Below are 13,868 nucleotides of genomic sequence, written 5' to 3' on the forward strand. Positions count from 1 at the left end.
GGCCCAGTTGTTTGAACATCCAACTCTTGATTGCAGCTCAGGTCATGATCTCAGGGTCTGTGGGAGCAAGCCTTGTGTCAGGCTCTGTACCGACAGCATGGAGCCTGCTTGTGAGTCTCTCTCTGTCTCTCTGCCTCTCTCTCTCTCTCTCAAAATAAATAAATAAACTAAACAAAAGTATTTGCTTAATGAATAAAAACTATTACACCCACCTAACCCCCAAGATTCAGAAGAACTTGTTGCAAAGGACATAAACAGGATCAGTTTCACCCAGACAGTATTTGCACGAGTGAGAAAAGGAAGAGAGCTCCTTTATTCTGGAAAGTTAGAAACCATAATCACTAGTTTCATTAGTAAGAACATCTCATGTCTTGGGTTTAATTCTAACTAAAATGCAAAGTTTCCTTAAAAAAAAAAAGAACTCTGTGCAATTTCTTCTAAGTTAACTGTGAATTTCATTTTAAACCCACTCATCCCCTAATTCAATATTATTACACATAAAACATATTTTAAAGCATGTCCCTATGCAAATATTTCTTAGAAATACATATATGGATTTGTCTTGGAGGAATTCTGATAAATGTGTTGAGATCCTTGTCTAAACTGGGTTTGCTATTTGATAACTGGAGATGTTAGGAAAACCTATCTCATACTTTTCCTTTGGACACCAACCCCAAGTGATCACCGAGCGTTCAAAGTCAATACCTATTAATGCTTGTACATATGGTATTAATTCCACATTAATTCTGTCAAAAGTGATATCATAGTTAGAAGTTCCAAATGATGACATCACTAAAACAACTTGGTTTTCATGAGCGTGGGACCAGTCAGTGCCAAAATCCAGTTCAATGTATTCATCCGTCTATTCTGACAAGTTCAGTTTAATTAGTTCATGGCCTCATAACGAACAAGAGACTGGCTTTCTGTCCGATTGCCAGAGCCATTTCTATTCTCTTCAACTTAAGTGCCAAATGCTTACACTGCTTTGCCCAATTTATACCTTTGCCTATAATTACTGGTCCCCAAGGTGTGATTGTCCTTTTTCATAAGAGTTTGTGCAGCTGCCAACATGAAGTTGTAAATAAATTGTAATACCGTTGCTATGAGGTGTAAAAATCCCACAGCTCATATCCAGAGCCTTGTATAATAAACTCGAGTAAACATTCCATTTCCTGCAAATGATTGTGGTCTGTGACTAGATTTAGAAAACAGGGCAGTAAGTCAGCTTTCTTTAATGAGTCGTTGAAAACAAAGTCGTATCCCATGAAACCAAAACCTGTCTTTGACAAAAACAAATAGCTTATTTGTAAAAGACCCTCCAAAGGGGGATAGATTTTTCTGAAGCTCATGATCTGAGTTCCATTTTTGCAGTTGGGAGAGCTTGAACAATAGCAACCCTGCTCTCTCAACAGCACCCACTGCCAATGAAGCCCAAGGCATTGGTTTTCTAACAAGGGAGATAATGTGCTATGGGAGGAAGGAAGGAGAGAATCAGACAGAGAGAGACCCAGCTGGATGGCTCACTCTTCTGCTTGCTAGCTGTGCAACATTGGTCATTTAAAACCTCTGTGCCTCAGTTTCTTCGCTGTAACTAGAGAGAATGACCCCCACTCAGAGGGTTTGGTTTGATCACACAATGAGATAATTAAAAGCAGAACACATGTCTCTAGCAATAGTCCTGTCTGACAACAGGTGACACAGGATTGGCAATTTCTTCCTCCTTTTTCTTTATAATAGACACAAAACCTACATTTCTCGATTTCCACAGAACCAACCCTTAGGCTTTGTGTGGAATGGGCTGCAATTAAGGAACAAGCCATATATATACATTTTTTTTCTAGCACTGCTGTTCTTAAAAGCCTCCATAATGCTTTCTTTTAAAATTGCCTCATCTGTGAAACATGGTCAAGACTGCCAAAGGGATACCCTAACTACAAACTCTATAATGTCTAAAAATTTATTGAGACTCTTGGAATTGTTCTCATTTTATTTTTTGAATCAGAAGTTTCCCTGATTATCTTTCTTGCTTAATTACAATAGAATTTAAGAAACATAGATGCTTTATATCAGAATTTTATCTTATGAAACACAGAGAAACCATGGCTTCCACTTTACTATGAGGTAAAGTCTATAATTGAATCAGTTAAGTCAAAAAGCAATCACCGATTAAGGTCATTGTGTGCCCAAGAGCCCAGATCTTTTAGTGGGAAATTAAATTAATCAAGGCTAACAATTCATTCTTGTACATCGCAAAGACCATTAACGCTACCGAATTTTTTTCACATGGTTTCTCCAACTGTGTATATTTCTCAACTTCCTTTGTAGTTAGTTTGGGCCCACTGGACTGGTTCTGGCCAATAGACCAGAATCGAAAGCGATGTGTATTATTTTCAGTTAAAGGAAGTTGAGAGTCAGTGTATCTCCTCCACATCTCTTCCCAGCTTCAGAGACCCTGGAAAACACGTACCAGGCGTCATAGTAGAAGATGAAGTAGATAGAACCCAATCATAGAATTTTGTGCCAGTGAGCGATCAGATATCATATTAAGTATGTGGTGGTCATTCGCTGCAATCGTTTGTATGATCCCGTGCCCTTCTATTAGATCTCAGTTCAGAGTTTGCCTTGCTTTGTGTTCTAGAAAAATCACCCATTTATTTCTCAGCTTTTACCAGATGCTGTGTATAATTAGGGTCACATGGCTAGTCCTCCTTTAAAAAAATAAAAATAAAAACAAAATTAAGTTCTGTCATTCAGTCATGCTTGGGCTTCCAAGGAATGTTTCCTATTTTCAGTTACCATGTGAAATCCACCATCATTTTGGTGACCATAGCATCCTCCAATGGGGGTCACTTCTCCTGGGTCCTACCACGTCTGCTGGGCACCCCATTGTCCCAAGGCTTCAGTGTCTAAATTGGCTTCCTGTAGTTGCCATGAAGAACTACTATGGAGTGGGTGGCTTAACAGAACAGGAATTTATTATCTTACAGCTGTCGAAGGTAAGTTCAAAGTCAAGGTGTTGGCAGGCCGTACTTCCTTCCCTGCCTCTTCCAGCTTCTGGTGGCTGCTGGTATTCCTTGGCTTCCTTGCCTTATATCTCTGTTTCATGCCCACATCACCTTCTCCTCAGTGTGTGGCTTCTCTTCTTATAAGGATACTTTCCATTGGATTTAGGGCTCATCCAGATAAGCCAGGAGGATGTCTTCATCTCAAGATCCTTAACGTAGTTACATCTGCAAAAATCTTTTTTTTTTCCAAATAAGGTAATATTCACAGATTCCAGGCACTGGGACTTGGACATATCTCTTTGGATGCCATTCTTAGGCCCTACTAAAATATCTCCTATGCTGATGTGAACAACACAGAACATTCCCCCCATTTATGTTGCCTTCTGACCGCCGCTTCTAAACCAGAGTTACTTTGCTTCTCAATGTCAGAGTTCTCTTTGCAGAAGGATAAAAAGGATGCTCCTTTAGTTTCTTCCTTGCAGCTCCCACCTCCCTAGGACTCAGACACAGGCTAGGAGAAAACAGATAAGCAGGACTTCATTAGACACTAATTGTCAAGGCCAGGCCCCCAAGCCAAAATTTTCCTTGGGAAGAACATTTCTTCCACTAAAAGACATGAGGGTCCCTCCTCCTGGCTAACCTACCTAGCAGTTCACTCGCTCTTTGCTAGGATTTTGGTTTCTAGGGATACTCAAAATAGAGCCTCAAACCTGCACCCCAAGTATAGTTAGTTTGCGTTTCCTAGTCCCATGAGACTCGTAACCCCTAATCCCCGTAACCAGACTTATTCATTTCTCTCTTCTTGTCTCTCACTGTAGATACGCCTATTGATTTTCACTCAAGGGCACCGAATGGATCAACTAATGTCACATTTCAAAATTAAATTGTCAGTATTCCTATTTAAATAATTAATTGTTCTGTGACCGTACTCATAACATATCAGAACAGAAACGGACCTTAAATCATGTTTTTACGCCTCTCATTTTATAGATGGGAGCACAGATCCCAAAAGGGCAAGGGACTTACTCAGGATCACCTGACAATTCACACCAAGTACAATTATTTGTTGGAGTTACCCAAGCACATTGGTTTCTGGTTAGAAAACCAGGGTTTGGACCAAACCCTGGCACTTACTACCTGCTCGAGACTGTTCCAAGGAAGCCACATGGCCTTTCTCCTCTTTAGCTTTTCCTGCCCTGCAAAATGGAAATAGATACCACCCTTCTGACCATCTGTGCAGCTCAAGTAACCTAACACAGGTAAAAACTGTCTTGTGAACACTCCTCAACCAGAACGAGCTTCCTGAGAGCAGAGAGCATATCTCATCCTTGATTGCCACTCCAGCATATAGCTCAGGGACTGACCCAGGAACAGTGTTCAGGGAAAGTGGAGACAATGACCAAGTGAATCAATTAGTTAATAAAGACTCATTCTGTGAGAGAGGAAATTAGTATTACCCTCAAATAAAAGGAGACTGTACAGAAATAGGGATTAAGAGCATTGGCTCTGGAGCCTGGCTGCCTGGGTTCAAATCCACCACTTACTAGCTGTGCTACCTAGGGTAAATCACTTAACCTCTCTGCTTCGACTTCTCATCTGTCAAAGGAACAGAGTACTGGTACTCATCAATGGAGCTACGGTGAGACACCAATGATACAAGGCCTGACAGAGTGACTATCAATGAATATTTTCACTGTAAGTGTCATGTTTATACCCTTTCCTGGAATGCATTCTAATCTAGCTCCCCTTTTGTGTTTTGCATCCCATTTCGGCACTCTGCTGTTATGATGGGTTTCCACATGTTTTATCTTCTTTTGAATTATTAAAAGAAAGCGGTGATCACAGACATCTTGGTATTAACTTATACGTGCTCACCATAACAAAAAAAGGCACACAGACTGACAAGGATAATACAACAAGATGACATCTGGAAGCCCTCTGATACTGCGAAAAAATGCCACTTTGAAAGAGGATGCCAGAGTATTCGACACTTCACAAATGAGATTCTTGGAAACTCAGCCAGGAATGCTACGATTAACCTGCGCTTCTCCCTTGGTCGCTCTCCTAGGGCTCCTTTAAATGCCTTTGTCTATTTCATCTGTCCTGAAATCTGGTAATACCATGATTTTATTGTCAACAAACGGCTACATGTTTACAACCAAAACTACCACAGTTACTCCAGAGAATCGTCCCCCTCCCCCTCACCTGCTCTCTGTGGCACTCCTGGCACCCACCTCTTCATCCAACAAACTTACATTTCACATTTCAAACTCAGCACAAGTGTCCCTGTCACTTCAAAAAATTCTCTACCCACTCCTCCTCCACACACTTAACTGTCAAATCCAGAAGGAAAGGACCCAACTCTGATGTAAATTTCCATCTACAGTAACATAAGACAGTGCTTCTTATGTTGTACGTACCCAGAAATGTCTTTTTGAAGGAGTCATAAATTCATGAAAAAAGGATTTTGGGTTAACTTTGATAGGTTGTTTTAACAAGCAGAAGGCCAAAAAAAAAAAAAAATGAAGAAAAATTTAAAATACATACTTGGAATTAAAAAAAAATACATCTTGATTCTTTTCCTGATAATTGGGGAAGATCTGTAAAACTTGGCATTATTAATCTAGCTTGTGGAATACTGATGTTCTGTAGAAATTTTAAGACCAATTGAATTAAACTATCCCAAACCACATAAAGCAGATAAGAGGGTAAAATGTGGTCAGCTAAAAAAAAGTGACAAATGTTTTATTACCGCAGCTCAAACTCAATCAATGCCTACCCACACTAAGCCACGAAGATGAGAAAAATAATAACTATCCTGTCCTGGGAACTCCTATGCTTTAATGTTTACAAGTCCATTCTTTTTTTATAAATTTTTTTAAAGTTTATTTATTTTTGAGAGAGACAGAGACAGAATGCGAGTGGGGTAGGGGCAGAGAGAGAGGGAGACACAGAAGCAGAAGCAGGCTCCAGGCTCGGAGCTGTCAACACAGAGCCCGACGCGGGGCTCGAACTCACGAGCTGTGAGAACATGACCTGAGCTGAAGTTGGACGCTCAACTGACTGAGCCACCGATAAGTCCATTCTTTTTACCTTGCAACTCAGACATTATCATTATTATTTTAGAAATTAAAAAAAAAAAAAACCTAAATGAATGTTAAATGAACTACCCAAAGGGACAAAGCCAGTGACTAGAGAAGCTAGAATTTGAATTCATATGCATTTGATACAAAGCTCATGTGCTTTTTTCCTCCACCTCAGGTTTCAATAGGTTGGAGAGTAGAAAACAACCCAGAATTTGAAAATAATCAGCTACTTGCACAACCCCTGTACAGATCATCAGAAGTTTGAAAATCCAGAAAAAAAAAATGTTTTAACATAATGGAATTGTAAAACTATCACATGCAGAGCAGAATAAGAAGTGCTTTATCCAGATGTACAACTAAAGTCTAGGAAGGTTAAGGAGCTAGTTCAAAGTCATATTACCCTCAACTGTTTATACGTGCTTTTATTAAGCTGTTCATTCAATAACTAACTCATCAAAAATGTTTGAACAGATATTTTTCTAGTCACTGGAAACACAGGGATAAACAAGAAATGATCCCAAGCTTCAGGAATTTTGTAGTCTGTTAAAGGAGACAGGCACACAAATATATAATGATAACACAGTGCAATCTAATACTCCTAACACAGCCTTCCTTTGTGCATCTTCCTAGCCTGACTTCATTGTTTTTGAGCCCTCCATGGTCCCACATCCAAGAGCTCCGGAGAAAACACAAAATACTGGAAATATAGATCTACCACAAAGTTAGTTTTATGCATCGAATGACCCTGGCACAATTAGAGAAGAGCTGTAAGTTATGATCTGTCCTCTTCCTTTCTCTCCTCTTGGTAATTACTCCTTCCAAAAGCCTATCACTCTCATAGAAACTACCAGATAGTCCATGACCTTCTCTACACCTACTCTCTGCTACAACTATATTGCCTAAGTTGGCTACCTGTGAGAGAACTTCCCTGGGACTTTGGGTCTTGGTACCAGGACCAGCAAGATTAGCCTCCCTAGGGCAAGTTATTTGCCCTCTCAGGGCAAATGACGTAAGACATAAATATCAGGGGCCATCAGTATCATGTGATGGAACTATCACTTTTGGAAGAGAGCCGATCTATATCTGGAATGCCTAATATCTGACTACCTAATTGCCACCACTTCTTAGATATCTCAAAGCTACTGCAACTCAGTATGTCCAAAGCAAACTTAGACTCTTTGCCCTAAACCCGGGCATTTGCCAATATGCACTGCTGCAATGAGCAATGCCCGAACGCGCTTACTCATGCAAGCCAGAAAGTTAGCATTTACCTTAGGTCTTTCCTTCTCCAACACCCTTCATAGCCCACTATTTCTTGCCCTTATCATAATCACTCCTAAATAGTTCTGTTTTTTACCCACATGTCTCCATATGTATCAACCATAAGCCCGAGCTACAAAAAGGTTGTAACTGATCTATCACCATCCACTGCTGAACCCACAGTCCATTCTTCAGGAAGTGGTCAACTTCAAATATTCCAGTCTTGGCTAAAACCCTCCAACGTTTTGCATGTACTTCTTTAAATAAAACGGAAGTCCTATAATACTCTGGCCTTTGTCTCCCTTCACCCTCTCCTCCATGCTCAAGAGGACCTACTCAGTCACGAGATGTTTGCCAACAATCTTAACTCCTACTTCTCCACTGAGGAATCTCACCCTCAGGGGAAACACCTGTCACCCCCATGACCAAGCCAAACCCCTCATCATCGTCTACAGCATCTTGTATCTTTCAGAAAACCAAAGCGACCCGAGCTCAGCTGACGGAACGCAACACAGTTATGGTACTCCACCATGTGACTCTCTGAATAAGATGAATTTCTTCCACCAAACTCCATGAGGTAAGAACTGAGTAGGTAGAGACCAGGTTTGCTTTCTCTCTCCATTATGTCCCTAGACTCTATCACAGTACCCATGCAATGAAGCCGAAATATTACACGGTGACCCTTAATTTGTTCTCAGGCTTTGCTCTGGCGACAGTAGAAAATGACAAGCAATTTTAAAGGTGGAAAACGGAAGCGAAATCTCTTCAAACAATTACAATTTACAACTCCGTAGAGAGAAATCTCTGCTACGCTTTGAGAAATCTATGCAAGTTCTCTTTCCCCCAGACGGTTGACTCCATGCCAATCCCTGCCTTGCTCAGTCCCAGGTAATTCTACTGAGCACCAACATCCAGGAATACTGAGCACCAACATCCAGGAATTCTTGCAGAAACCATCTTCGCTTCCCTAAATTCTGCTCAATGCCACGACCACTTGGGGAGTGCCTAGCACTCTAGGTGAGGAGGACTCGGGATGGAAGCCTTGGCCTCGGTCATCAATATGCTCCCAGTCAGTAGTGCTCCGGAAGACCACTCCCTCCAGGCCCCTCTCTCAGATACCTGCTCCCATTTCCGCTCTGTTGCTCAGTCAATAAAACCTGCAATAAAAAATACTGTTGACACAGACGCTTCGGTGGGAACTTAGCCAGCACTGGGAGCTTTTGTAAAGCAAAAACAAAAACAAGCATCATTTGGGCAATTTCTCTAAGTTTTCCTTTAAAAGCATTAGCATTCTTTTTTTTTTTTTAATTCTTTTTAACGTTTTATTTATTTTTGAGAGACACAGAGACAGAGTACGAGTGGGGCAGGGGCAGAGAGAGAGGGAGTCACAGAATCTGAAGCAGGCTCCAGGCTCCAAGGTATCAGCACAGAGCCCGATGCGGGGCTCGAACTCACGAACCGTGAGATCATGACCTGAGCCGAAGTCGGACGCTTAACCGACGGAGCCACCCAGGCGCCCCCATTAAGCATTCTTTATTCATGGATGAGCTACATGCTGCCTCCAAAGAACCATCACTGAGATTTGCAGCGACAATAAATAGTCCCCACGACTCCTTACAACAACCTGGTTTGGCAAGGGACAAAATGGTTACCTTAAGTGTTTCTGACTCAACCCTAACACTATATCTGACTGATAGCCATCATTAAGTACATCTTCACTGAATAAATAGAAGAGTGAGTGAATGGGTGACTGCTTTGTCCTGCTCTCGAGAGGTGTATGTGCCACCGTAGGACTACCCCCCGATTCCCCAAATCTCTCCGTGAACCCTATGTTGATATTGAGTAAACATACCCGGAAAGAAGCAATTTAGGGTGGTTTTAAGAGCAAAGATCCTGTTCCCAAACTTGTGGCTAATTTTATGGCTTAGAAGTTTTCATGGGATCCATTAATAACCTATGTTTTACCTTTTGAAAAAAGAAACGAAGGGTTTGACCTGACTCACCTTGGAGAGAACTTCCATACCATGCTGACATTTTGAGACCATGCAAATGCCTTCGTTTGCCGCAGCCTTCTGGCTCCTCCACTATCAGGAACGACAGCCAAATAAAAACATTAATTCTGTTCTTCAGAGATGCTACCAATAAATTACACGTGAGAGCTTTCCAGAAAGGACAAAAGAGCATATAGATTTTATTAGCAGGCAGTGTCCCATCTCCTGGAGGAAATGTACTAGGAAGAGCCGGGTAGAGTTGGCCTGCAGGGTGCTTGCTGTAGTGGGAAAAGCAGTGGACGGAAAGTCCAGACGATGTCAATTTAGTCCTGGCTTTGCTGCTAAGGAAAGCAATCGATGTCCCCATGCCTCAAATTCCTCTTCTCAGAATGAAGGAGTTCGATCTCTAAAACCCTTACAGGTCCCACCCTCCACGACTTTCAAACCTCTTTGATATTGGCTGCGTTCTAGCTATTTCGTAATTAATATGTCACATGTCCCAACCCAGTCACCAGGTAGAAATAGACATGTAGCTTGTAAATTTCCGATTGTCCAAAAGATTGTTCTAAATGAAATTTGACGTAGTTGATCTCAAAATACCACAAGACATTTTTGCAGGGAAAAAAAAAACGCTGAAATCCTGTCTTGGCCAGAAAACATTCATAACAGACTTTCACCCAATATTGAAAATGAAAGTGGCTGGGGCAAAGTGTGCCAGAGACTTGGGCACTTCCCCAGAGCTTCCCTTCATGTCATAGAAAAGTCGGCTGGTAAAACATGGCAAAGATCCCCGCTGATAGTCCCAAGAATAATAAGTGTTTCTACCTGATAGTAGTGAATAGTGTCTTCCAGTTGGCGGCAAGCATTTCCTTTCTAAATAGCTCAAAACCTAACGTGATACAGTTTGTAGATTTTGGGGGCAATTCTTGGAGTCTAATAGAACGTTGCCTTGGATGGTTGAAATACACTACAGTAAAAGGATCCAGGCTCCTTTCCGCTAGGAAAGGGCACACCTAATGCTATTTTAAATGGCCTTGTTTTTTAGGAAATGGTCCTGTCATTCAGGTTGAAAGATTCAATTGCGTGACTAATTATGTTTTCCTTTGCAAACTAGTTCACCATCCATTATGCAAAAGACTTAATGAGCTATTTCTAGAGAGGGCAGGCTGCATACAGTCTTCTCTATGAAAACATTCGCAGAATAAATTTAGAGCAAAAATGCCAGCTCCAATACCATTTTCTCCAGCGGCCCTTCTCATTGGTAGAATTAATCTCTCTTGTGTAAAGTGTTATTGGAACTCGTTGATTGTTCTTCTACTCATACATTTGGGTAAAAACGAATACATTTAAAACACAATAGAGGGGATACCGCAACTCACTTGGGCATGCATGGCATGGCATCTCTATCTTTTATATTAAAAAAATATGAATTTTATCCCACCACAGAAAAAAATGCAACAGGACTATTGATTCACAACTGATCAACCTGATTTCAGGTACTGCTGATGGTTATAGGAATCGGCAGACTGTTCCATAACTTTTTTTTTTAACTCTAGAAGGCGGAATGCTATATTGGCATCTTTATATGATGTGAGCATGTGGTAAAGGGGCAGAGTGGTTCTCTCCTCTGCCTTCCTCTGTACCCCACGCTCTAGTAATCTTGGATCATATTTTAGTTATTTTTAACAGCTTTATTAAGGCATATTTTACATATTTCATGCCCAGTCATGGTAACCCTCATCCCTACCCCTCGCCCCAGGCAACCATTAATCTACTTTATGTCTCTATAAATTTCCCTTTCTAGACACTTCATATCGATGGAATTCTATAGCGTGTGGTCTCTTGTGTCTGACTTCCTCCACTTAGCATCATGATTTTGAAGTTCATCTACAATGTAGCATCAGTAGTTATTCCTTCTTATTCCATTGCACGGATACGCCACATTTTGTGTATCCATTCCCCAGTTGATGGGCATTAAGCTACTTCTACTTTGGGGCTATTATAAATAAAGTTCCTGTGAACATTGACCGGTGCACACATCAGTGTGTGGATATTTCTTTCGGGTAGATATCTACAAGTGACCTTTTTACTGTTTTTATTCAATTCTTGCACTCACATTAACTCATTGGCTATGGGTCTATATAAGTAAACCCTCCCCTGTGGAAGCACATTAAATGAGTGAAGTTTATTCCCTTGCAGGGAAAATAAGACACGCACAAGGAGAATATAAAGCGATGTCCTAGAGAGGTAGATTTTGAAGGAGGGAGATAGTGGGTTCGGTAGAAAAACAGAAAGACTTGCTGGATGAAAGTCACACTTGTGCAGAGAATAAATGAGATTTCAAGAGCTGGACTTTCTCCATGCAGACCACTTTCTTTTATTTATTTATTTTTTAACTTGTTTTATTATTTTTTAAATTTACATCCAAATTAGTTAGCATCTAGTGGAACAATGATTTCAGGAGTAGATTCCTTGGTGCCCCTGACCCATTTAGCCCATCTCCCCTCCCACAACCCCTCCCATAACCCTCAGTTTGTTCTCCATATTTATGAGTCTCTTCTGTTTTGTCCCCCTCCCTGTTTTCTATTATTTTTGTTTCCCTTCCCTTATGTTCATCTGTTTTGTCTCTTAAAGTCCTCATATGAGTGAAGTCCTATGATTTTTGTATTTCTCTAATTTCACTTAGCATAATACCCTCCACGTAGTTGCAAATGGCAAGATTCCACTCTTTTTGATTGCCGAGTAATACTCCATTGTGTATATATTCCACATTTTCTTTATCCATTCATCCATCGATGGACATTTGGGCTCTTTCCAGACTTTGGCTATTGTTGATAGTGCTGCTATAAACATGGGGGTGCATGTGTCCCTTCGAAACAGCACACCTGTATCCCTTGGATAAATGCCTAGTACCACTTTCTTTTAAATGCCCCATATTGCACTTACTTACACAAAGTGTGAGGAACAACAGTCATACTGATTTCAGGGTCAGGATGTATGGCCTCTGGGCTTGACTCAGTCTCTCTCTAAGTGTGCGTCTAGATTCTCTGGGTTTTGTGGTTTTCTCACCATTCTCTTTAAGAATCACCCCTTTCCTCTTGAACCGTTGCTCCATTTTACCTCTGACCTGCACAGGGTTAGAGGAAGACGTCCTTGAGATATTGGATAGAAGTTGCTTCTTCAAAAAAGTATAAGTTTTCCTCCAAATCTATGCACAATCTTTTATAGAAATGGACTGACATGAGAAATAGCTCACAAGAAGAGGTCCCCCGTATGCAAGCTGACAACAGGGAGCTCAGCTGTATTGTAGAACAGCTGAGCGGGCCCTACCTGACTACCAACAGGCGTATCTCCCTGATCTAGCGGGTACCAGTCTGCTCTCTAGACATGTGAACCTAGTTGTGCTAGCCTTTCTGCTTCTTCAATATGTCCAGTTACATATCCTGTTAAAGCCTTCGAATTTACTATTTCCCCCTGCTCAGAACGTTCTCCTTCCTATAATCCAAAGAGTTAGCTCCTTATTATTTTTCATTATCTGCTTGTAAAGCCGTCCTCTGATGGAGACCTTCACTGATGACTCCAGGCAAGAGTGACATCAACGTACGTGGTGGACGCAAAATGTAGTAGGCGCTCAACACGTCAAAGCTAGAATTAACCATTGCTATTAACACCAGTAGTTTGCTAGGACTGCAGTGACAAAGCACCACGAGTGATGGCTTATACCACAGAAATTTGGCTCACGGTTCTGGAGCCTAGAAGTCCAAAATCAAGGTGTCAGCAGGCTCGTTCCTTCTGAGGGTTGGTTGGCAAGGACCTGCTACAGGTCTCTATCCTTTGCAGATACCCACCTTTCCCTATGTCTCTTTATTTATTTTTTAATGTTTATTTATTTATTTTGAGAGAGTGTGTGTGAGCAGGGGAGGGGCAGGGAGAGAGGGAGAGAGAGAATCCTAAGCAGGCTCTGTGCTGTCAGCACAAAGCCCAACATGGGAGTCAATTTCATGAACTCTGAGATCAGGACCTGAGCCAAAATCAAGAGTTGGACGCTTAACTGACTGAGCCACCCAGGTGTAAGATCATGATCTGAGCCAAAATTAGGAGTCAGGTGTTTAACCTACTGAACCACCCAGGTGCCCCTCTCCTATTTCTGTTTAAATCATCTTCCCAGGGCACCTGGGTGGCTCAGTCGGTTGAGTGTTCGACTTCAGCTCAGGTCATGATCTCACAGTCTATGAGTTCAAGCCCCACGTCAGGCTCTGTGCCGACAGCTCAGAGCCTGGAGCCTGCTTCAGATTCTATGTCCCCCGCCTCTCTGTTCCTCCCCGGCTTGTGCTCTCTCTCTGTCTCAAAAATAAATAAAAACATTTTTAAAAATAGTAAATCATCTTCCCTATATGTGTATCTCTGTGTCTAAACTGCCCCTTGCTATAAGGACACCAGTCATATTAGATTATGGCCCTCCACCCTGATGACCTCATTTTAACCAATTACCTGTATAATGACCCTATTTCCAAGTAAGTGCAGAC

At 41.4% G+C, this 13,868-nt stretch overlaps 1 protein-coding gene across 2 annotated transcripts in view; it reads right to left on the reverse strand.

Moving 5' to 3' along the window:
• Window positions 1-13,868, reverse strand: part of LOC144616201 (uncharacterized) — an 85,507-nt gene that overhangs the window by 7,175 nt on the left and 64,464 nt on the right. The window contains exons 3-4 of one of the 2 annotated variants that reach the window (XM_078446258.1): window positions 9,355-9,435; window positions 2,000-3,516 (exon numbers count right to left, since the gene is read on the reverse strand). In XM_078446258.1, coding sequence (XP_078302384.1) covers window positions 3,506-3,516; window positions 9,355-9,435 — 92 coding nt within the window. In that variant the 3' untranslated portion in view covers window positions 2,000-3,505. Of the gene's footprint in view, window positions 1-1,999; window positions 3,517-9,354; window positions 9,436-13,868 lie in introns of those variants that run through there. The other variant, XM_078446257.2, reaches the window with a different exon arrangement.

This window comes from Panthera onca, chromosome B1 (assembly GCF_046562875.1).
Source record: "Panthera onca isolate mPanOnc1 chromosome B1, mPanOnc1 haplotype 2, whole genome shotgun sequence".
Lineage (NCBI taxonomy): Eukaryota > Metazoa > Chordata > Mammalia > Carnivora > Felidae > Panthera > Panthera onca.